The sequence below is a fragment of the Podarcis erhardii genome (genome assembly GCF_964252035.2).
Source record: "Podarcis erhardii genome assembly, chromosome: 2".
Taxonomy (NCBI): Eukaryota; Metazoa; Chordata; class Lepidosauria; order Squamata; family Lacertidae; genus Podarcis; species Podarcis erhardii.
Genome location: NC_138498.1, coordinates 12,897,822 through 12,919,609, shown reverse-complemented (window position 1 = coordinate 12,919,609; position 21,788 = coordinate 12,897,822). Strand labels below are relative to the sequence as shown.

Genomic DNA, 21,788 nt, shown 5'->3' with positions numbered 1-21,788 from the left:
GCCGGGGAGCCAATGGGGGCAGGAGGGGCGGGGTTAGGGCAAGGAGCGGGGCGGGGCCGAGACTTCGAAGAGACGACGGAGCGGACGGTGTCCGGGTGTCCTGAGGGGGGAGAAGGGAGAGGAGCCGCCGCCCGAGGGCGACGGGTTCCCGACGGAGAGGGGCGGGAAGAAGCGGCACCACGGGTACCAGGCAGTGGGCGACCTCCTTGCCTCCTTGACGTCGTGTGTGGCCGAGTTAGGTCTTGGTGTGATTCGGGCAGGTTTCCACAGGGCCGACCCATGACATTTTGGCACCTGAGGCGCACCGCAAAATGGCGCCCCCTCCCGCCCCACCGGGGAAGAAGGGCTGTGCGAAGGTCTACATCAGGAACAAGGGCAGGGAGAAGATAAAGATCTGCCTCAGGATCTTCTGCTGCCCCTGTGGATCCTGCCGCCTCAGGCTGTCACCTCCCCTTACCTCATGGCTGGGCCGGTCCTGGGTTTCCAGTACAGTGGTACCTCGGGTTAAGTACTTAATTCGTTCCGGAGGTCCGTTCTTAACCTGAAACTGTTCTTAACCTGAAGCACCATTTTAACTAATGGGGCCTCCCACCGCCGCCGGAGCACGATTTCTGTTCTCATCCTGAAGCAAAGTTCTTAACCCGAGGTACTATTTCTGGGTTAGCGGAGTCTGTAACCTGAAGCGTATGTAACCGGAGGAGGTGCCACTGTATACGAATGTGCCCCCCCCCCCCGCCGCTCAACCCATGTGCATCTGGAGTCTCCGACACAGCACAGCTCAAAAGAGCCTTGTGCTGCTCCACTGTGCGGGTCACACCCCGGAAACCTCACTTTGGTGCCCTCAGGGAAATTGCTTTGGCGCAGAAGTCCAGGGTCCCCACCCAGCAGAATCATGAGTGGAAGGGCACCGAAACAAATGCAGTAGGGCTTCTGGCCTACCACATATTGAAGGAAGTGGGAAGGCATTTAGGTAAAGTAAAGGGACCCCTGACCGTTAGGTCCAATCATGAACGACTCTGGGGTTGCAGTGCTCATCTCGCTTTATTGGCCGAGGGAGCCGGCATACAGCTTCCGGGTCATGTGGCCAGCATGACTAAGCCGCTTCTGGTGAACCAGAGCAGCGCATGGAAACGCCGTTTACCTTCCTGCTGGAGTGGTACCTATTTATCTACTTGCACTTTGCCGTGCTTTCAAACTGCTAGGTTGGCACTTATTGCCATCTAAAGGAGTGGGTAAGGGGATACCTGATAACACTGTTGCTTCCAGAGGTTGAAATGAGCCAAATTGTACCGCTGTCTTGAGAACCCTTTGGGGTTTTGACGGTGCTGATTCAACAGGAAAAAAGCTAGATGGGGTAAAAATCTCTCATAAAGGTGAAGCCTCTGTCTATCATAGTCGGACCTTTGTTTATTTCCATCAGGGGTCAAGCAGGGCTCTCCTCGACTCCTGACATAGCCAAATTAGTGTAGCATTTGCCATCTGCCTCTGCCTGTTTGGCAGCAATATTCTAGAAGACTCTGCGTCAGCTCGAACTTCCCATCCCAGTAGTTTGGAGATGTTTCTGCTGCCTCATCTGTGCCCTAACCTCAGTCCCCACCCAGCTCACTGTAACCCATGTTAGCAAGATGCCAGCCGGCTGATAGAGGCAAGCATGGACCCACAGCCTAACCTGTGTGGATTCTTCCACAACAAGCACAGTGTTTTCATTTGTCCCAAACCTCTGAGAATATTATCCTGCTCCCCCTAGGAGTTCACCAGAACTCTTAAGTTGGATGCTAAGCAAAGGAGGTTGGGGGGGGGGGATGGCTTGTTTTTAAGACATGCCTGCATTGATCAAAAATTCATTTTTGTTCTTTAGTTTTCAGAGAATAATGACCATAGGGGTTGTCTTGAAAAGTGCCTGTACATCAAAATTTACAATAAGTAAAAGGTTCCAGATTCCTCAGAGTGTATTATAGCACTGCACCAAGTTTAAATGAGATTTGATTTTCATTGGGAGAGTTGCCATTTAGAGGCACAAAAGAATGCCTGCTTTTCACTGTTTTGCACATTTTTTCATGCCAGTTTGCAAACATTGTCCCTCTCCCACATATGAACCAGGCTAAGAGTGAGCCTTTAAATCAACAGAGCAAAGTGGTTCAGGAAGAGAAGGTACAGACAGGTAGATTGTGCCTTATTTCAGATACATGAGATATTAGAAGATTGGCTTAAATGACAAGTAATGGTAATTTAACCATAGATTACCAAAACAATGCCTTATTCGTTTTAACAGTCAGGTGGAATTTTGCTTCACGTTTACATAGTAGGAACTGGGCTCTTATTTGTGAGATTGGCTGGCTGGCAGTGCTTTAAATGCTTTATACTGATGTTTAATTTTTCATGTTAACTGAGTTATTGGAGAGTCATGGCTTGTTTTGTGCTAGATTGAAATGACTGGCATGATTCATACTGGCTTACTTCTCGTTAATTATTGTGCAATTTGCTATGCCCTCTGGCTTAAGCAATAAACTTGACCTGCTACTGCTTCATTGGTCATGGGGATACAGAACCCAAGGAACAGGCATCATTTATACTTACTCAGAGTAATGGCGATATAAATTTATTGTTACAACTTCCAACAGATTCACTGTTGGGGGTAAAAGAGAAATAACACATCTAAGTGTGTTATTTTCTCAAGCAAATACCCGTATCTTACTACATTTTTTGTATTATTTTACTATCCAGTTTCCTCTGTCATCCCTTTGTTTAAGCTAGACTGGTTTACCCATGAATGTCTCACTCAATGATTGCAAGTTGAAGCAATTATTGGATGGTACAAACAAAAAGCTTCTCCACCGTTTCAGTGTATGCTTTCAAGTACCTGTCATCCAGTATAGAGAAGTAAAAGGAGGTATGTGCATGTATGAAACAGAAAATTTTCATCCCTTTGGGACACACTTTCTTTTGAGGTTTGTTCATAGCACAGATAATCACTGGGACTTAATAAATGCAAGTAATATAATAAAAATGGGAGGTGAAAAATAAAATTTAGTGCTTTCTCTCTTCTACTCTGTTATCCCTTCTGCCCCAGCTTCCAACTGAGTTGATGCTTCTCCAATTTTAAGATCCAACTTGTGGCCAATGATTTGTTCTAGAATGCTCAACAGTGGAATAAGTTTGGGCGCGGGGGGGCGGGGGGCTAGGAACTGTCAGCGCTGCTGTGGCTGGCTGCTAGTACAATTCAGCCTGCCTGCATCACTGCTGACATTCACGCTACCATATTCAAAATTCTTGCTCAACCAAACGATTTCTCCTTCTGGTGGTTGTGATAGAGGAGATGGAAATCTCTAAAATGTGAGCCAAGGAAGAGGAACTGCAGAATGGAGAAGTGGCAAAGGAAGAGTTAAGTGAGGTAAAGAGATAAGAATGCAGAAAAAGGGGATCTTAGCAAGACAAGAGTTTCTATAAAAAGTAGAAATGTAAGTCTCCTCTTACTGTTTGCTCACCAAAAACCTTCCTAGTAATTCTCATCCATTTCAGTTGTGGTTAGTTTCTAATATGAGTGCTTAGGATCACAGTCTTCAGAGTAACACATTCTGTATTCTGATTCCAATTAAACACTCTTGGTGATGTTTGCAAACATCAAAAAATGGCAAACAACTGCATACAGGAAGAAAGTATCGGCAGACTAGGGGTAACTTTGAAGTTTGCAGAAGTACAAAAAAGATTTAGGCAGAAATCCTTTAATCTTGGAGAAACCTCAAGATTGTAATGTCGCTGGGATTAGAGAACCTTGTGTCTGTCCCAGCCCACTGAGGACTTTTACCTTTAAAAGGTGGGATTTAAATACAGCAAATATATGACGAAAAGGATTCAAATAATGTTGTACCCCGCAAACTAGCTGAGCTGATGGGCAGTGCAGCTTCTCTGAGGAAAGGTTAGTTTTGATAGAAAGCAGCTGTTACTGAGCTTGGGGAGAGTAGGAGCTGGGTGTAAAAGACACAGGAAGGCATGTCGCTGGATACATCGATCTTAGGCAAGTTGAAAGGGAGGCCAGAGAAAAAATGGCATGGACCAGAACTATAGATGGTCAAGAGAGAAGGGCTCAGTTATGGCGTAATGTATGTAATTGATGACGTTCACTTGCCCTCTTCGGGGAAGGGGGTGCTATTCTTACTCTTCTGTTAAATTCATATTGAAATTCAGTAAAATGAACTTTCCAAAAAGGAGAGATTAAAGGGAAATTGTGGTAGAGGTGTCCAGGAAACGATGGAACACTGAGAAGGGAGGGCATGGGGAAAATTTTCACACAGGGCAGGAGTGGGTGGGTGCTGTAGATAGCTGACAAGCAGAGGCACACTTGGTCAGGGAGTTGTGGGGGGAAATGAAAATACAAGTTGAAATCATTGTGATTGTAGCTGATTTATTAATTCTGTTTGACTCATGTTGTAACTGTCACCTTAGTCATCCAAGCGCTCTATTCACTTTTCTGCAACCAAGCTATGGCCCATCTCAAGAGGCTGGCAAGAAACTTTCCTACTCAAATTAGCACCCATCTCTCTATCCTTGCCAGATACTGCCACCCTCAAACCTTATGAGCCTAAAGCTCTCTTCAAGTGCTGAAAAGACTTAGTGGCAACAAAGGGAGAAAGGCATGAGAGGTTCCAGTTAACCAGGCACTCGATCTAAAAGAGCGCATTAACAGCCTTGTTAACAATAATGTGTCATTGGAAGTAATATACTTGAGATTAAGCAAATGATATGTAAGTGAGCAAGATACTATTTGATGCAATTTCCATTAATTAAATTTATGACCCTTACTGCAATTTAAACCATGGTAACGCTCCCTGCATGCTGGCGAATGAGCTGTCAAAATACCTCCGAGTCTAGCCAGCTTGAGAGAAATTGATTAAAAAATGAGGGGAGGGGCAGAATGGACCTTAAAATGGGCCTGGTCCTCTTGCTTAAAATGGAACAGATCCACTTTTGCTTGCCAGGATTAGATGTCATCTTTGTAGAACAAGTGTCCTCAAAGAACAAAACATAATTTCCCGTAAAAGCACAGATGGCAGCTAGAGGTGGCAAAAGCTTCTTCCTTCACTTCCTTTCACATCTCCAACCTCTAACTATCTCTAGCAATGGCACTGGGGAGCCTACAGCCCTCCAAATATTGGTGGACTGTAGCTCCCATCATCCCTGGCCATTGGCCATACTGCCTAGGGCTGATGGGAACTGGAGTCTAACAACATGTGGAGGGTCACAGCTTCCCCAACCCGGCTCAGAATCCAAAAATAAGTCTTGTCATGTGTACCCATCTCGCTACACACTGCATTCTACAGCTGCAATAGCCACTGATGCAAGGGAAGAAAGGCACTGATTGGAACCCCCCCCCCCCAAAGTGGGAACTAAAGTACTGTTTTCATTAGAGTAAATCCTCCTTTTCTGGAAATGCTTGTTCCTTTAACAGGCTGTGTGGCAACCTTTTGCAGGTCAGAGATGCACCTGTTGAAATTGCCCGTCACACAGCTATTAATGGCACAGGAGCTCTGCCAGGGAAAAAAACACACAGGCAAGAACTATAGTTTGTCATCATTGTAGGCAGATCATAAGGCTAATAGGACATGGCTGAACAATGCAGCATGGAATTTTGTTTTTGTGTGATGGGCCGCTGTTAAAGGCAAAGGAGACTGCATAGTTATCTTATCTATTGTGGTATCTGCCTTAAAGCCGTTCAGCTTTCACTTCTGATTTTGATTAGCTATGGTTTAGTGTGCCATCCCAACAGCAAACTGTAATTCTTCTATAATCTATGGTTTGTTTAAAGAAGCCAACTTTACATATACATTTAGTATATCTGAATCAGGCTAGAATGTCCATATTCCTTTTGAAAAGCTATTTTAAGACAGAGGTGAGGAACACCTTTCTGCCCTTGGCCCATGTGCCAAAAGTGGGCAGGGCCTAACCCAAAAAGGTGTTAAAAGTGAGTGACAAGTCCCACCTCCAGTTCTTAACTAATAGCAACTTTAAAATTGGCAACCCATGTTGTAGGCAGTAACTTCTTAAAACTCCCTTTAAACTGTTTAGTGCTGATGGCAAAATTTAGATATATACCATGGCATCAGAACAAGAAATCTCATAGCAGAAACCTATTCCAATCTTCAGTGCCACCCCTTATGAAGTTCTTAATCTGGCAGAGCAGGAATATTACGATCTAGCTGAAGATCTAAGCAAGGGCTTAACTTGAGGCATTTGCTTTTTCTGTGCTGGTTGGAGAGAGACCACCATGGATCTGTGCCCAAATTCTCTTTACTAGCTTGTGCTCGAAAGTGGGCCAGCTTGCAGCTTTGGCCAAGCAGAGAGGGAAGCTTTCTTTGTTCCCAGCTCTCCCTTCTAAAAAAAAGACACAAGTCTATTGAAAACTCAGCTCTAGGAGCTTGTAAGGTGCATTCCTGTCTTCAAAATTATTGGCTACCTCCTTACTTGTACTGGCCCTGAAAACGAAGATCTAGGGAGACTGCATCGCAAACATACCCTCCCACCACCAAAACTTTTCTCTAGAGCCTTAGCACAGCTCCACGAGTCTGGGCAGCAAAACTGCTTACATTACTCTCAGTTTATTTACACAGTCTTCAACACCACGGCACTTTCTTTACTGAAGTGGGTGGGGGAAACCAAGTGAGTTAAACGTAACATACCTGCTTCAATGCCAGGCTTATGGCACACCCATGACTATTGTTTACAAAGTCTAGCAGTGCTGGCGACCTGTGGCCTCCCAGACGTTGTTAGATCCCACCTCCCATCAGCTGTAGCCAGCATGGCCGATGGTCAGGGGTGGCAGAAGTGGGGTGTCTAACATCTGGAGGGTCACAGATTCCCCACCGCTGTGCTACATTTCAGAAGTAATTGCTTTACAATGATAGGTTAGGAGCAGGGGGCAGAAATCAACTTGAGAGTCCTGCTACTGTAACGGGGCTTCCACCCCCTTCCTCGTGCCCCCCAAAATTGGCCCAAGTGTGTCGCTGTCAGGAAAATTGCCAGAATGGGGTGGGGGGGGGATTGTTTCATCTGGCAAACTGCTGGAATGAATTTCTTAGCATCCACAACAGCCTCCAGTTCTGTTTCTCCTCCTTTGAATTCAGGATACTGATTTATGGTAGAAGTATTACGCTTTAAGTGATTTGTTGGCATGAACTATGCCTCCTCTGCAGCCCAAGACAGTCTCTCTTAGACGTGATGTTTGCATGATTCAAATATACAGACTTGTTAGCATTCCCTTGATCATTTAACACCGCTCACTTAGCTACTTTTTATCACTGGGCTAGCTAGCCTGGCATCATCAGCAGGTTTCCAAAACACAGGCACAACTGTAATGAACACCCAAGCTCAGCTGGTTGCCTAGCAACCCCAACAGCAGATTGCCAGGACCAGCTGTGGGTCTTTCAACAAGCAGCAGCTCTGACTGATACAGGTCAGGCTCCTTAGAACTTCTAAAATAGTTTCCAGCCATTTGCTCACCCAGCGCAGGCATATTTGGGTCATGCGTGTCAGATGGATGATTTTAGAATGCAGCCCTTGCTAATCATAGAACTGGAAAATGTACAGAAAGGGGCAACTAAAAATGATCAATGGGTTGGGGAAAGAAGGCATTTAGGGCTTTTTAATACAGGAAAGAGCAGCTTTTTGCAGGGAGGGAGGAAGAGAGAGGAGTTTTCTATATTATGAACGGTTTGAACAGGGGAAGTTCTTGCTTTTTTATAAATCTTTAAAACTTGGGCATATGAAAGTCTATTTGCAGCAGATTCACAGCCAATGGAAGGAAGCGCTTTTTACATGTGTATTAAGAAACTCACTACTGAAAAGGTGGCGGTGGACACCAGCTTATATGGCCTTTAAAAAAGGAATTAGCTCTGTAATTGTATTAGATCTGAATTTGTAAAATAGAACATTGTGTTAGTTTTATGTAGTTGGGTTTTATGCTTTTTTTTTTGAGGTTGTGGATGTTATTCAACTTGTTTTAGGAGGAGTGACCAACAGATTGGGAGCTGAATAGAAACTTCATGTTGAAAAAGAAACTGCCTGTGAGCTTCCAAAAGCATCTGGGCTGGCCTCTGTAGGAGCCGCTGAACCTTGGCCTGAGCCACCAACACACTTCAAATGTTCACTTTCTTGAAAACAGTTCTACTGAGCTGATACTGTATAGAAGGGCCACAATGCAGACTCCTAGAGGCACAATGGGAGCTAAGCACCATTTATGAAGATGAGAATGGTTCACCACATTGTAATACTGTGGAGTGGAAGCCTGTCTGTGCCTTCCTTAGGATCTACATTGGCTCCCAGTATGTTTCCAAGCACAATTCAAATGTTGGTGTTGACCTTTAAAGCCCTAAACTGCCTTGGCCCTGTATACCTGAAGGAGCATCTCCCCCACCCCCATCATCCAGCCCAGACACTGAGGCCCAGCTCTTTCTGGCAGTTCCCCCACTATGAGAAGTGAAGTTACAGGCAACCAGGCAGAGGGCCTTCTCAGAAGTGGCGCCTGCCCTGTGGAATGCCCTCCCATCAGATGTCAAACAGATAAATAACTATATGACTTTTAGAAGACGTCCAAAGGCAGCCCTTTTAATGGTTGGTGATTAACATTTTGTTGGGAGCCACCCAGAGTGGCTGGGGCAACTCAGTCATATGGGCGGCATACAAATATTAAATTATTCTTATTATTCTTTAATAAATGGGGAACCTGTGCCCTCCTTTTGTTGCTGGATTGCAGGCCCCACCATACTTGCTTCCAGGCCATGCTGGCTGGATCTGATAGGAGTTTGAGTCCAACAACATCTAGAGGGCCAGAGGTCCCCATCCCTGCTTTCGCCTTTCTGGGCTTCAGTTTCCTTGTATTTTAAAAACAGCTTAAAAAAAAGTTACAAGCACAGAAGCAACATAAGCACAGTGTTGCCTTAAATTACTAGGGAGCATAAAGGATGTGCTCTGTGACCTTAGCAGAACAGTGCTTTTAAAAGGGAGAGAAAAGATTCAAAGGTTGATTCTAGGTCATGTTTTAATTTACTAAAACACAAGGAGCCAAAAAGCTCACCAAAAGCTGAACAACACAAGCTGTATTTATGCAAAACTCTCTGTAATTTGCTAAGATAATGACCTCCTCCATTCAGCATCATCAGAAGCAGTAATAGGTATTCCAGGGCTGCATTTCTTCCCAAGAGGAAGCCTGATTAAATTCACTGAGATACTGTTAGGTAAACCATTCTAATTAGAAAATAGCAAAAAGAAAACCTCACCAACGCCAGATTTATGGTAGGACTTGGGTTTTTCAGGAATCAATTGGATGTGCTGAATACAAGTTAAATGCATTCCATGATACTGTTCGATTCACTGACTAATGATGCAGAAAGGATTGGGGGCCAGTTACCCATAAAACAAAAACAGAAAAAAATCAAGAAAATGTATACCAATACAGTATTTATTGACTTGCCCCCTCTGAGCTGGACAGATTTGGTTAACAGACGGGCTTCCCCTATCTGCCACAGAACAATCAGGTTGTCGTACACACTGGACTAAACACGGGGGAAAGAGAGGAGAGCACATGACAGGCAGCACATCCGGCTCCTTCACATTGCAAAGAGAATGAGGAATGCCACCATCAAGCAGAACAGCCCCATGGCCTCAGAGAGTGCAAAACCCAGGATGGCATAGGAGAAGAGCTGCTGCTTCAGGGAAGGGTTTCTGCAAGGGAAGGAGACAGACAGACAGACAGACAGGATAACCATCAATGGAAAAATGTGAAGAAGCCACACAAAAAAAGCTAATGTCATTCTAGCTTGCATCAACAAAAGTATAGTGTCCCGATCAAGGGAAGTAACAGGTCTGCTCTATTCTGTCTTGGAGAGGACACACCTAGATGATGGGAGTTGTAGTCCCAAAACGTCTGGAAGGCCGAGTTTACCTATGCCTGCAGTATAGTATCAGCTCAGCCAGTCAGCTAGCTTTATAATTTTGTCCTGTGCTTTTTTCCAGTGGGTATTCAAGGGTACACGGTACCAACACTTCTTTCAGTATTATTGAAAAGTGTGGCATTTACTATAATAACTTCATGGTGAGTACTGACACCTATTTTTCTAGGAAAAAAGCACTGATTAAGTCTACAAAATTTACTAGCCCACAAAATGTTTACTAGGGTTGCTGCCACACTAGTGCCCTTTAGCACTGTGAAGGCATTGTTCTTCTGGATTCAGCTGGAAATGGAATTAACAGTGATTCAGTACAGCATGTAATATAGTGCTGTATTAATCTGGCAATACCCACCCCAAAGGCCAAGATCCTTCAATTTACTTAACACAACTGAATTAAATTTCCATTCAGCACAGGGCCCCGCCATTCTCAATTCATAGCTTCCCCTTGTGGCTTTTGCCTATTAGTGTTTCCTTTTCAGAACATACATGGCATTACTGATAAATAGTCCTGTAAATCAGTTCCCTGTAGTGGGCTTAATTACGGGATTCCTCTCTTTTTTCTTTGTGAAATAGCACTATTTTGCATTTTTAGGGAAAAGGAAAGCAATGAAGAGGAAGTACTACTCCCCCTATTACTAGTCCCTACAAAAGGAACTGAATAATCACAAGCCAATTTATCAATAATGCCACAGCAACAGGAAAGCAATCAGAAGCAGAACCTACAAGGAGGAAGCTTCTAACTAAAGGCATAGCAACCCTGAAAAATCCCAACAGAACTTTGCCAGTTTATAATGCACTGCGAACATGTTTTACATAAGAGGCCCAAATCAGGTCTGAAGAAACAGGAAGACAACAATACTGAGTGCAAGCAGCTGGCAGCAGCATTGCCTGGCTTCTCTGTAAGCAGCAAGGGAATGAAGAACGTAACTCCAGACTTAAAAGCGTGGTGCTCAAAAATCCAAACATACCTGGCGTAGCCAATGATAAGACTGCCAAATACGGTCCCGATGCCAGCACCAGAGCCAGCTACGCCTACGGTGGCAGCGCCAGCACCAATAAACTTGGCGGCAGTATCAATGTCCCTGGAAACAGTGCTGGTTTGGAACTCCCGGCGCAACACTGGCAAGAGCTCATTGTGAGCACCTGAGAGACAACAAGGCTGAGAGGAGCAAAAAGAAGAAGAAATGGAGAATAAGATACTGTTTTGAAGCTGCTTGTAACCTAAAGGGCAGGATTCTAGTTCCAAGTAAATGAAACTTCTATTTTAACCCTGATTCTTTTCAAACACTGCCCCAGAAAACTGGGAGTGGGGATTCTGAATTGGATAAATAATGGCCAACAAGTCAGGGGCGGGGGCTGCTTATGGTGCAATACTTGTCTCAGTAGACACAAGTCCTACTGAGTTAAAAGTAGCTTACTCCAAGGCCGAAGCAGCCTATAGTTTTGGGAATCCAGGTCAGCAATGCGGCCACATCTGCACTGCTGATTCTAGGAAAGTGGTGCCTCGTTGTTGTCAATTAATCTACAGGGGACTTGTGTGTGCTATGGAGTCCCCACAGTTCATGCAGAGAATTACTGAAGTTCAGCACCCTGCATGAGAGGCTCCTCAAATCTGCAATTTTAGTTTATAATGTTGGGTTTATCTATTCTATGGTTTGTGTGTGCTTTAAATGTTTTTAACTTTTACTGACAATTTTAATATATACAGTGGTGCCTCGCAAGACGAAATTAATCCGTTCCGCGAGTCACTTCGTCTTGCGGTTTTTTCGTCTTGCGAAGCACGGTTATTAGCGGCTTAGCCGCTATTAGCGGCTTTAAGAAAAAGGAAAAAAACTCGCAAGAACTCGCAAGACGTTTCATCTTGCGAAGCAAGCCCATAGGGAAATTCGTCTTGCGGAACGACTCAAAAAACGGAAAACTCTTTCGTCTAGCGAGTTTTTCGTCTTGCGAGGCATTCGTCTTGCGGGGCACCACTGTATGTTATAGTCTTTGTAAATTTGCAGTTTAGTGGTATACAAATTCTGTTAAATAATAAAGTAAGTAAATAAAAGGCCATTGTCATGTAGTGGTTAGCTTGTCAGACTAGGATCAGAGAGACGTGGGTTTAAATCCCTGCTCGGCTATGAAGCTTAGTGGGTGAGCTTGGGCCAGCCATCATCTCTTAGCCAAATCTACCTTAGGAGGAGTAATGGGTGAGAGGGCACACAGCAGGATAAAAATGGAATAAATAAATGAGGAGTTGATCTGGAAAGTGTTCCTTGAAGCCAGAAAAAGGTGAGGCAGATCCCCACCAACTTAGAAATTTTGTAAACTGGTCATCTGTTCACTACAACCCCAAGAGCTTGGTTTAAGTTAGACTTATGGTTGTGAGGATACAATGGGATAGCCCAACACAAGCCACCCTGCACTCCCCAGAGGAAAGGTAGTCTAGAAGAATGATAAATACTAGAGTATCAAAAAGTGTCCCTTAGTTACCAGGCAGACACCTTAATTGTACAGCTTAAGAAAAAAACAGCCCTGTAGTATCATGCCTCCTAGTGACTGAGATCTAAAATAATAAATTGTAGGTCAGGTATACAGTTGAGCACTGCTGCTGCACACACAGTCCAAAAGGCCCAGCAGTTCTAGAAAGGATCTCCCTCTTATTTCCTTTTTCTACTCGGCCACTGAGTATTGCCCTAGACAACCTTTGCTGGTTACATCAGCATTATGTTTTTGAGATCCAAGGGTCTCTTTCCCCTTGGATGTAGCTGGAAGCCGTACCACACCAAATTTACCTCCTTCGTCCTGACCTCAGGCCTGTTCAGCACAGAGGCAGAGATGGGCCTACAGAGCAGCCGGGAACTGTTCTTTATCTGCAAGAAGGGAAATATACAAGCTGTGAATACATGCAATGAAGAAAAATTCTCAGTGACAACAAGGACTTTCTTGCAAACGCATTCTAGTCTGAGACAGTCTCTAACTAGAAGAAGTGATAGTGAAACTATAACTTGAGCACGCCTTCGTTGGTCAGCACAGCAACAATTCTCCCTGGTAAAGAACATATTCTGAAATGGGGCCTGTATCTCATGGATTTAAATTTCAGAACAAAATCAGGTAGCCAGTGGCAGCAGATAATTGATCGTGTGATTGACTGATTATTTATTTATTTTGTACACCATCCTTCACCCATAGATGTCAGGGTGGTTTATAACATAAAAATACAAGATAAAAAACACAAAATTCGTAATAAAAATAAGAACAAAAACACTCTCCACCCTCACACATTTAAAAGGATATCGGATGTTAATCAGCCTAAAGGAGTATAATGAAGGCGGGGTCAGCCACTGCAGAAAAGGCACTAGTCTAAGCCGTAGTCAACTGGTGGTCTATTAGCCACATGTGACTCCCACCCCAGTTCTACCTTGCCCTCCACCATGTAAAACATGTTGTTGCTTTCCACATGGCAGGTACCCTGTCCCGTTCCCATGCATCATCCATGAAGTGCATATTCTGCATGCTTTAAAAAAATTAAAAGTCTTGAGCCTGGCAAGCTGGATCACTTTTACATATACTAAGTAAGTTTTCTCAGATTGCCTTAATTTGTTCTGCTTTGGCTAGACACGAGAAGGGGAAGCAACATATGCAAGACAGTGGGGAGCATCAGGCCCAAGATACAAATGTGGCCCTCTGTCTGTCCCTTGGGAGTCTCTCTAAGGCCACACCTCTCCCCTAGGCCACTCCCCTTTACCAGCCCTGCTTCACACCCTTGAGTGTTTTTGCCTAGTTGAAATGTGTTCCTTGACCACTGATCATCCTTGCACAGGTGGAGAACAGAGGGGTGTGTGCGTGTGAGTGTGTGTAGAAACTAGCCTATTGTACAAATTGTTCCCCTGCTCCCTTTTACCTCTGACCGTGCCCACCATGAGCATGCGGCCCTCAAAAGGTTGCCCAGTGGCCCTTAGGCTGAAAAGCGTTCCTTAACCCTGCACTAAAACCTTGGCCACCAGAAATCCTTCTGAGCCCCTACTGGTTTTGGCAAACATTCCCCGGCACTGAACACTTTACTGAAATGCACATCAGCAATTAATGCTGGAATTCTGTTCTATTTGTAAATGAAAGCCAAGCTCCTGGCAGCCATTTCTATAAATGGCTGTACATCAAGCCTCTTACAGCTTCAGGAACCAGCAGAAGACAGAGGCTGGGCTGAAACTCAGCTCTTACAACTACTTGGGAGCCACTGTAGAGTGGAAGAGACAGCACCTGGGGATGGGACATATTCGCCCCCCCCCACCAAGTGTTAAGGTAAAGGTAAAGGGACCCCTGACCATTAGGTCCAGTCGTGGCCGACTCTGGGGTTGCAGTGCTCATCTTGCTTTATTGGCCGAGGGAGCTTCCGGGTCATGTGGCCAGCATGACTAAGCCACTTCTGGCGAACCAGAGCAGCGCACAGAAACGCCGTTTACCTTCCTGCCGGAGCGGTACCTATTTATCTACTTGCACTTTGACGTGCTTTCGAATTGCTAGGTTGGCAGGAGCAGGGACCGAGCAACGGGAGCTCACCCCATTGTGGGGATTCGAACCGCTGACCTTCTGATCAGCAAGTCCTAGGCTCTGTGGTTTAACCCACAGCACCACCCACATCCCTACTAAGTGTGAATCAGGTGGAATTTCCTGGTGGCCATTTGGAGGAAGCCAATGGAGTGGAATAGACACCATATTTCCCTGCTTGGGCACCCATTTTTGAAGGAGGTTTCAGTGTGGAGGAGGAAATGTCATCATCTTGAATGATTTCATGAAAACCACTCGACGTTTGCCTGAAGTAAGATTCTCAGAAAGTTGTATTCTTCAGCAAACACCTCAGATTCAAGGGTGGTTTCGACAGGACATTTGGCCTTGTGTTGCCCAGCATCTGGACAGGATGTTTGTACTCCAACGATATTTTTAACATGTTTGTATTTTTACTCTGCTTGAAAATTGCTTCAGGAATTTTTGTAATGGGAAGCGGTATATAATTATAAAGCACTGAGGTTTTTTCAGTGGGGAGACTCAGACAGATGGGTGGGATATAAATAATAAATTATTATTATTATATAATCAAGCATTATATAAATCTTATGAAATAGATCAATAAACTATGTTGTGTGGCCCAATAGCTTGGACTTTGTCCTCTGCCTGCCAATGCTGCAGTTAATAATATGAGAGGAAGGCACCTTACCCTTTCTCCACCCATTTCACACCTGGGATGTGATGCTACCTGGTCATTCTGTATTTGCCAAATGTGTAGGACTCAAAATATGATCTTCAGTAAAGTGATGAGGGAACAGCCCCCATGATTCAGACACCAACCAAGGGAGCAGATTAAGGCCTTTCAGCCTTAGCATGACCTCCAGCCACCAATTACTTTCTGGGTCAAGCCCCAAATAAAAGGATGCTTAAGAACTCCTGCAAGTAAGAAGCGGGTGGGGAGAATCTCTTGATCCCACTCCACTCTTGATAGCAACTCTCACAGACAGGGCTGGGGAAAAGTGAATGGAACACAGCAGTGCATCCCAATATCACAGAAGGAATGGTTGGAGTATTGCTTAAGGGATTTTGGTGTGTGTGTGTTATTGATATTACATTTTTGTATCTTTATTAGGATTCATGTGTAAGTTGTTCAATTTGGTTGTGTACGTTTTGGATGTTTTATTTATTGTTTGACATTTGTTGTGCTTGAATCATGTATTTTTCATGTCGTAAGCCACCTTGAGAATGGTTTTAACTGCGGAAAGGCGGCATACAACTAAAATGATGTTTGCATGGTATTGCTATTTTCAGTTTTGCCCACCTCTCGTTATGTGTAGCAACTTCCAGTGGTCTGCTAGGGAGGGAGGGGGGAAAGGACCCCTTACTTCTGCTGCATTCTGTCGCTTACAGTGGTGCTGGGAATGTGACATGACAATGGCAGTGAAAGCCATATTCTGAGCTGGGCTGCTGGGGGGCAGCAGGGGGCAGCAGGGGGAGAGAGAGACAGGAGCAGAGCAGAACAGACAGGAGTGGCGTGATTTCATTTTAGAATTGCAAGGTCCAGCATGCAACTTAAAAAATGAGTGCTGATGTGTGTTCATGCCGTGTTTTGCTTTTAATTCACAAAAGAACAAGGAAGGAGGGAAAACCAGCTGTCTTAAGAACAGAGGGACAGGAACTAAGAGCTCTGCCAAGCTCCATCCATCATTAAATGCCTCTCCAACACACTTGGATTTATAGTTCTACGGCAAAAGCTGTCATGATGTTTTCAGATGTTTTTCTTTGCAATCATGAGAACTAGTAATATGCTCCTCCTTTTTCAAATGAAAGATAAAATGGCAAAAGAAATTAAAAGAACCTGTGGGAGCTACTGCATTACAGATCTGTCTATTTTCCATACATGATGGCAAAGTTACAGTTATGCAGGTTATTAATCCTTTTTAACCTACTTGCCAACATAGGCAAATACTTGACTTGTGATTTGAAACAATGCATTATTGAAAAATACAAGACACATCTTAAGTTACTCACAAGGGCGGGAGCAGAGACGAACTTTGCACAGGTATACATATTCAGGGATGTTGGGGGTGGCCACACTCAACAGCTGGAAAAGAACCAAACAACATGGCATTAGTGTGCCTACAATTTCTATTACTTGCTACCAATAGAAGCCCAGAAGGCTTTTAAGATGTGTGGCAGTTAATTAGCGGAGGACTACAAAAACTGATGCACAGCCATATTAAGTGGAAGAGAGGCCATTAATTCAGGCAACCATGCAAAAACATATCGTGAGTAATATGGCCCCTACACAGCACAATAATTTAGTTCTTCAGCACAAGCATGGCTGGACAAAGAATTGTTTGGCTGACCAAACGTTTGGGGCACCCAAATTGGGAAGGAAAGACTGGCGGAAATGACTGGCAGAATCCGAGACCAGGGAGAAGAGTCGGTGGAGGAAGATTGGAAGAAATTTAAAGACTATTTACAGAAACATTGTAAAATTAATAACTGTTAGAAGGATGTTGGAATAATATTATATGGTTTTAGCAGGAATGATATAAAGGATTTGGGAATAACTGACAGTTAATTGGTGAAAGGAGGAAAAGTAAAGTTACATTATATTAAGATAAATTACAGGACTAAAATTTTAAAAGAGGGAAAGGATTTGCTGAAATGGATAATTGATCTAGAATACAAAAAAGGGAGGTGTGAGGTCAAGGAAATAAGCTAATGAAAGATAAGTAATGAGAAGATTTGCTGTATTTTTCTTTGCTTTTTCGTTTCTGTTTAATGGATTTTATTTCTCTGTTTTTTCATATTGTGATGTGTTGCTTTGTTTTTTTTTAATGTGGTATTTTTACTTTTTCTTTCTGTAACCTTTAAAACTTTAATAAATATTATTTTAAAAAAAACAAATTGGGAAGGAAAGATATGCTAAACATTTGGTGCTGGCTCTTCTAGATTTGATCCTGGTGCCCTAAACTCCCCATTTAACACACTTAAGAGGCCTATGTTTTATTTTGCATTTATATCATACCCTGTCCCCAAAGGGCTCAGAATAGACAGTACTGTGATATTTATAAAATAGGACCAGTGCAATTCTTAAAAAAGAAAGAAAATATACTACTAGAATAAACTTTGCATAAATATTATTTGCCTAAGCAAGGTGTGCTGTATATCACCTCTGGAAGATGCCAAAATATTTAGAGGCCCTTGAAGAGAGAACTACAAAAGAATTGCCATAAAAGGCTCTCTGTGTTCCTGTTAATCAAAGCTAGCACACAAATAGTATAGTTCAGGTGTTGTCTGATAAACCTGGACTGCATCCATCAGATCAGCTGCACATAAGCAATTGATCCATGCAATCTGCCTTGCATATGACTATCCTGGCATGATTTTCAGTATCTGTACCCTCAGGATCAACATTTGCACTGTGCAAGGCCTGACATCTTCCTTAAAGTATATGCAATCCCCCAGACTGCTCCAAGGGTGGATGCAACCTGAGGGCAAGGCCACACAACTGGAAGCACATTTGCTTCCCACAGTATTACCTGTAATGGGTTGTTGTTCAGCTTAAGGTGGTTTCAATCGCTCATCTATACACAAGCTACTATTATGAACCAGTACAATTAATAGCATGGGGCATTCACTAAAACAGCTACTGAACAAGGCAGCTTGTTTTTTTCTTTATTCAAAAGGGATTAGGCATCAATAGACATTAGCTAGCATAGCTAAAATGAGTCTGCATGGGGAACCTGTGGCCCTCCAATGTTGCTGGACCCCTCCAACTTCCATCAGACCAAGTCAGGATGGCCAATGCTCAGAAATTATGGGAGCTGTAGCCAAACAATCCCTATGTGGAGGGACAATATACTTCCCAGTAACACAAAACTGGGGTCAAACCAATAGCATGGTTATCTTCATAACCGGTTTATGAACTGGTCACCATCAGAAGCAATGCTGGGCTGGATCTGATTCACCACTGAAAAAAGGAATCAGAAACCTTTGCCAATTTACTGCAAATAACTACCTTCTGACCACCTCCAATCTTGTACTTAGAGACAGCTCAGGGGAGGATTTTTTCCTATTTGCACAGAGAAACAAAAGATAAGGACCAAAAAGAGTTTCTCTGTATCTTCTCCAAGCCACCGTACAAATGGGCTTCAAAACACATGTATGTGTTGTGAAGAGGCAGAGAGATCTGGCAGCAAGAACATATAGCTCTGGGTTAAACCACAGAGCCTAGGACATGGTGATCAGAAGGTCGGTGTTTTGAATCCCCGCGACGGGGTGAGCTCCCGTTGTTTGGTCCCTGCTCCTGCCCACCTAGCAATTCGAAAGCACGTCAACTGCAAGTAGATAAATAGGTACCGCTCCGGCGGGAAGGTAAACGCCGTTTCTGTGCGCTGCTCTGGTTCGCCAGAAGCGGCTTAGTCATGCTGGCCACATGACCCGGAAGCTGTACACCGGCTCCCTCGGCCAATAAAGCGAGATGAGCGCTGCAACCCCAGAGTCGGCCACAACTGGACCTAATGGTCAGGGGTCCCTTTACCTTTTACTAAGCCAAACGTATATCTGCGGCTGCCTAGTTAGCAAATTCTACAACTTGATACGTAGTGGTTAAGAGTGTTGGACCAGGGCCTGGGGGGCGAGGGTTCAAATTCCCACTCAGCCATGACGCTTACTGAGTGACTTTGGGCCAATCGCTGCCTCTCGGCCTATCCTACTCCACAGGGCTGTTGTGGGGATTAAATCAGGAGAGAGAGTGCTACGTCCACCACCTTGAGCTTTTTGAGGAATAAAGGCAGGATATAAATGCAACAAATTGATAAAAAGTTGTAAAATCTTGCGGGGGGTGGGGGGAAATGGTATGTTGTTGTTGTTTAGTCATTTAGTCGTGTCCGACTCTTCGTGACCCCCTGGACCAGAGCACGCCAGGCACTCCTGTTTTCCACTGCCTCCCGCAGTTTGGTCAAACTCATGTTAGTAGCTTTGAGAACACTGTCCAACCATCTCGTCCTCTGTTGTCCCCTTCTCCTTGTGCCCTCCATCTTTCCCAACATCAGGGTCATTTCCTGTGTCCCCTTCATGGATCACTGCCTTGCCGTGCAGGGCACCCAAGATGGACAGGTCATAGTGGAAAGTTTAGACCAAACGTGATCCACCTGGAGCAGGAACCGGCAAGCCACTGCAGTATCCCTGCCAAGAAAACTCCATGGACACAGAAAATGGTATATTTACATTAAATGCCTGCCCCACAACACTTGGATCAGCGACCACCACTTTGGCTAGTCAACAATTTCGACCCTCCTGTCTGTACAGTGGTACCTCGGGTTAAGTACTTAATTCGTTCCGGAGGTCCGTACTTAACCTGAAACTGTTCTTAACCTGAAGCACCACTTTAGCTAATGGGGCCTCCCGCTGCTGTCGTGCCACCGGAGCACGATTTCTGTTCTCACCCTGAAGCAAAGTTCTTAACCCGAAGCACTATTTCTGGGTTAGTGGAGTCTGAAACCTGAAGCTTATGTAACCCGAGGTACCGCTGTAAAGTGCATCGGATTTATTTCCATTCTCTTAATAGGGGCGGCAGCCTTAGAACCAGCACCTTGAGGACTAGCACCTTTCCTGGAGCTAAGCTTTTAGGCGGTCGAGGGTCTGCTTCCCCGGATGCACGACCTTTGCAATGCATCTACGGCTAGGGCACAGGCGGCCCCAGCTGCGGACCCTCCCCCGGCTGCCGTGGGAAGGAAGCTCCTGGAACTCCACGCCCCGCCCAAGAACGTTCCCAAGGGTGGCTCCGCCCCCCGCAGGCTCCTCCCCCTCGAACCCCGCCAATAGGGCGCACGTCCCGGTCAAACCCCCTTATAACTCCTCCGAAGGCCTCGAAGCATGAGGGGGGGAGGGAAAGGGAAAGGCCCGGGAAGGGGGAGGCCGAGGCCGGGCGAACCCGGCGAAGGGAGAACCTTCCTAGGCCGCCCCGGCCGGGACTCCGCGACCCTACCTGCTGCTCAGGGGAAGACCGCGAGAGAAGGGCCCCCTTTCGCGCATGCGCCAGAGGAAGGCGGAATGACGCCACATCCGCCCGGCAAAGATTGGTAGTTGAACGAGCGCGGCGGCTAGAGCGCCCAATAACGGGTTGTTTTTTTAAAAGGGGTGTGTTTCTCCCGTCGCGCCATCTGCTGGTCCGGGGTGGTACTGCATCGGCTTCCTCGCTGCTTTCTCCCTTTACTCGGGGGCGATGCTGTCGGGAGCGGGTTTGTGTGTATATGGAGCTCTTGGCCGGGACGCTGCCCAATTTTAAGCACGGTTACTTAAGCCCGACCGACGGCCACCTTGGGCGGTGCTTGCATGGAGAGACTGGGGGACGGATCATAGCTGTCAACGTTTCCCCCCTTTTAAGGGAAATTCATAGGATTCCTCGCAAGAAAAGGGAAACGTTGACAGCTATGGGACAGGTGTACCCTAGTTTGTTATTGCGGTGCAATGCTACCTGCAAACTTGGGCAGCTTTTAATCATAGCTGTCAACGTTTCCCCCTTTTTTAAGGGAAATTCCCTTATTCTGAATAGGATTCCTCGCAAGAAAAGGAAAAAGTTGACAGCTATGCTTTTAATACAGGCGCGGTGGCATCATCGTGGACGTCCCCCAGTCGTACTTTAATTTGAGACGCGCAGATGCTCAAAATGACGTTACACGCATGCGCGGAAGTGGCAAAACACGACCCGAGCATGTGCAGACGTGCCGTCGCGTCTTACGTTCTGTTCAGGATGCGAATGGGGCTCCGGAATGGATCCCGTTCGCATCCTGAGGTACTACTGTATTTCTCTTCTGCGTTTCCTTTAAGGCAGCACACACGGTTCTGCACCCCACCCCCTTTCTCCTCCCAACAGCCTTGCAAGGGAGGCCAGACTGAGCGAGACCAGCCCAGTGCTAGCCACCCCACGAACCTCGTGGCCGAGTGGAGATTTGAACAGGGGTCTCCCCAGTCCCAGCCTGACAGCTTCTACTGGTGCCGGAGCTCGTCATGAACTCCTCCCTTCTTCAATTATAATGGCACTGGCGCCCATCTGAGAAGTGCCAGAACTGGGGGAGAGAGAGCCCTGGGCACCCCTATTTTCATCGGAGGAATGTTGGAGAGTATGCCCTCTCCACTGCTCAGAGGGAGCAAAGACACCCAATGAAGGCTTTCTGATCTAGTGAAAGTGTGATGCCAACGCTCCCTGCCCTCCCCACCCCTGATGCTGTTTGCAAATCAGGAGCATCGGTGGGTCTCTCCAGTTGCCTGTGTTTTGCACCCCTCTGCCCTCCGCCTGCTGCCAGTCCTGACAAAACCCTGCCTGTAATCGGCTTGGGGAAGAAG

At 45.4% G+C, this 21,788-nt stretch overlaps 1 protein-coding gene and 1 long non-coding RNA gene across 7 annotated transcripts; one reads left to right on the top strand and one right to left on the bottom strand.

Moving 5' to 3' along the window:
* The first annotated feature begins 64 nt into the window (after positions 1–64).
* LOC309334622 lies at positions 65–10,995 on the top strand. 3 transcript variants are annotated; one of them, XR_014153198.1, is made up of 3 exons: positions 65–2,161; positions 2,755–2,890; positions 10,534–10,995. It is a non-coding gene; the product is annotated as an uncharacterized lncRNA (long non-coding RNA). The 3 variants fall into 3 exon arrangements; XR_014153199.1 differs by having other exon boundaries at positions 2,751–2,890; XR_014153200.1 differs by lacking the exon at positions 65–2,161 and having other exon boundaries at positions 2,168–2,890.
* On the bottom strand, positions 4,386–20,516 carry ATP5MC2 (ATP synthase membrane subunit c locus 2). 4 transcript variants are annotated; one of them, XM_081849095.1, is made up of 5 exons: positions 20,431–20,516; positions 16,461–16,533; positions 12,719–12,796; positions 10,910–11,100; positions 4,386–4,664 (listed from the first exon to the last, which is right to left on the bottom strand). In XM_081849095.1, exons 2-5 carry the CDS (start codon positions 16,497–16,499, stop codon positions 4,592–4,594), a joined length of 381 nt encoding a protein of 126 aa, XP_081705221.1. In that variant the 5' UTR covers positions 16,500–16,533; positions 20,431–20,516; the 3' UTR covers positions 4,386–4,591. The 4 variants fall into 4 exon arrangements, with proteins under 4 accessions (XP_081705221.1, XP_081705218.1, XP_081705220.1 ...); XM_081849092.1 differs by lacking the exon at positions 4,386–4,664 and adding an exon at positions 9,434–9,714; XM_081849094.1 differs by lacking the exons at positions 4,386–4,664; positions 20,431–20,516 and adding exons at positions 9,434–9,714; positions 20,035–20,058.
* Between the last annotated feature and the right edge of the window lie 1,272 nt (positions 20,517–21,788).

What these genes read in the sequence shown, in the direction of transcription:
- ATP5MC2 (XM_081849092.1), bottom strand. Translation starts at nt 16,499, where the DNA reads ATGTATACCTGTGCAAAGTTCGTCTCTGCTCCCGCCCTT. An exon ending in CTGAGGTCAGGACGAAGGAG is followed by an intron (nt 11,101 to 12,718) that starts GTAAATTTGGTG and finishes TGCTCCTCTCAG; the next exon opens with CCTTGTTGTCTCTCAGGTGC. An exon ending in CTTATCATTGGCTACGCCAG is followed by an intron (nt 9,715 to 10,909) that starts GTATGTTTGGAT and finishes CTTCCCTTGCAG; the next exon opens with AAACCCTTCCCTGAAGCAGC.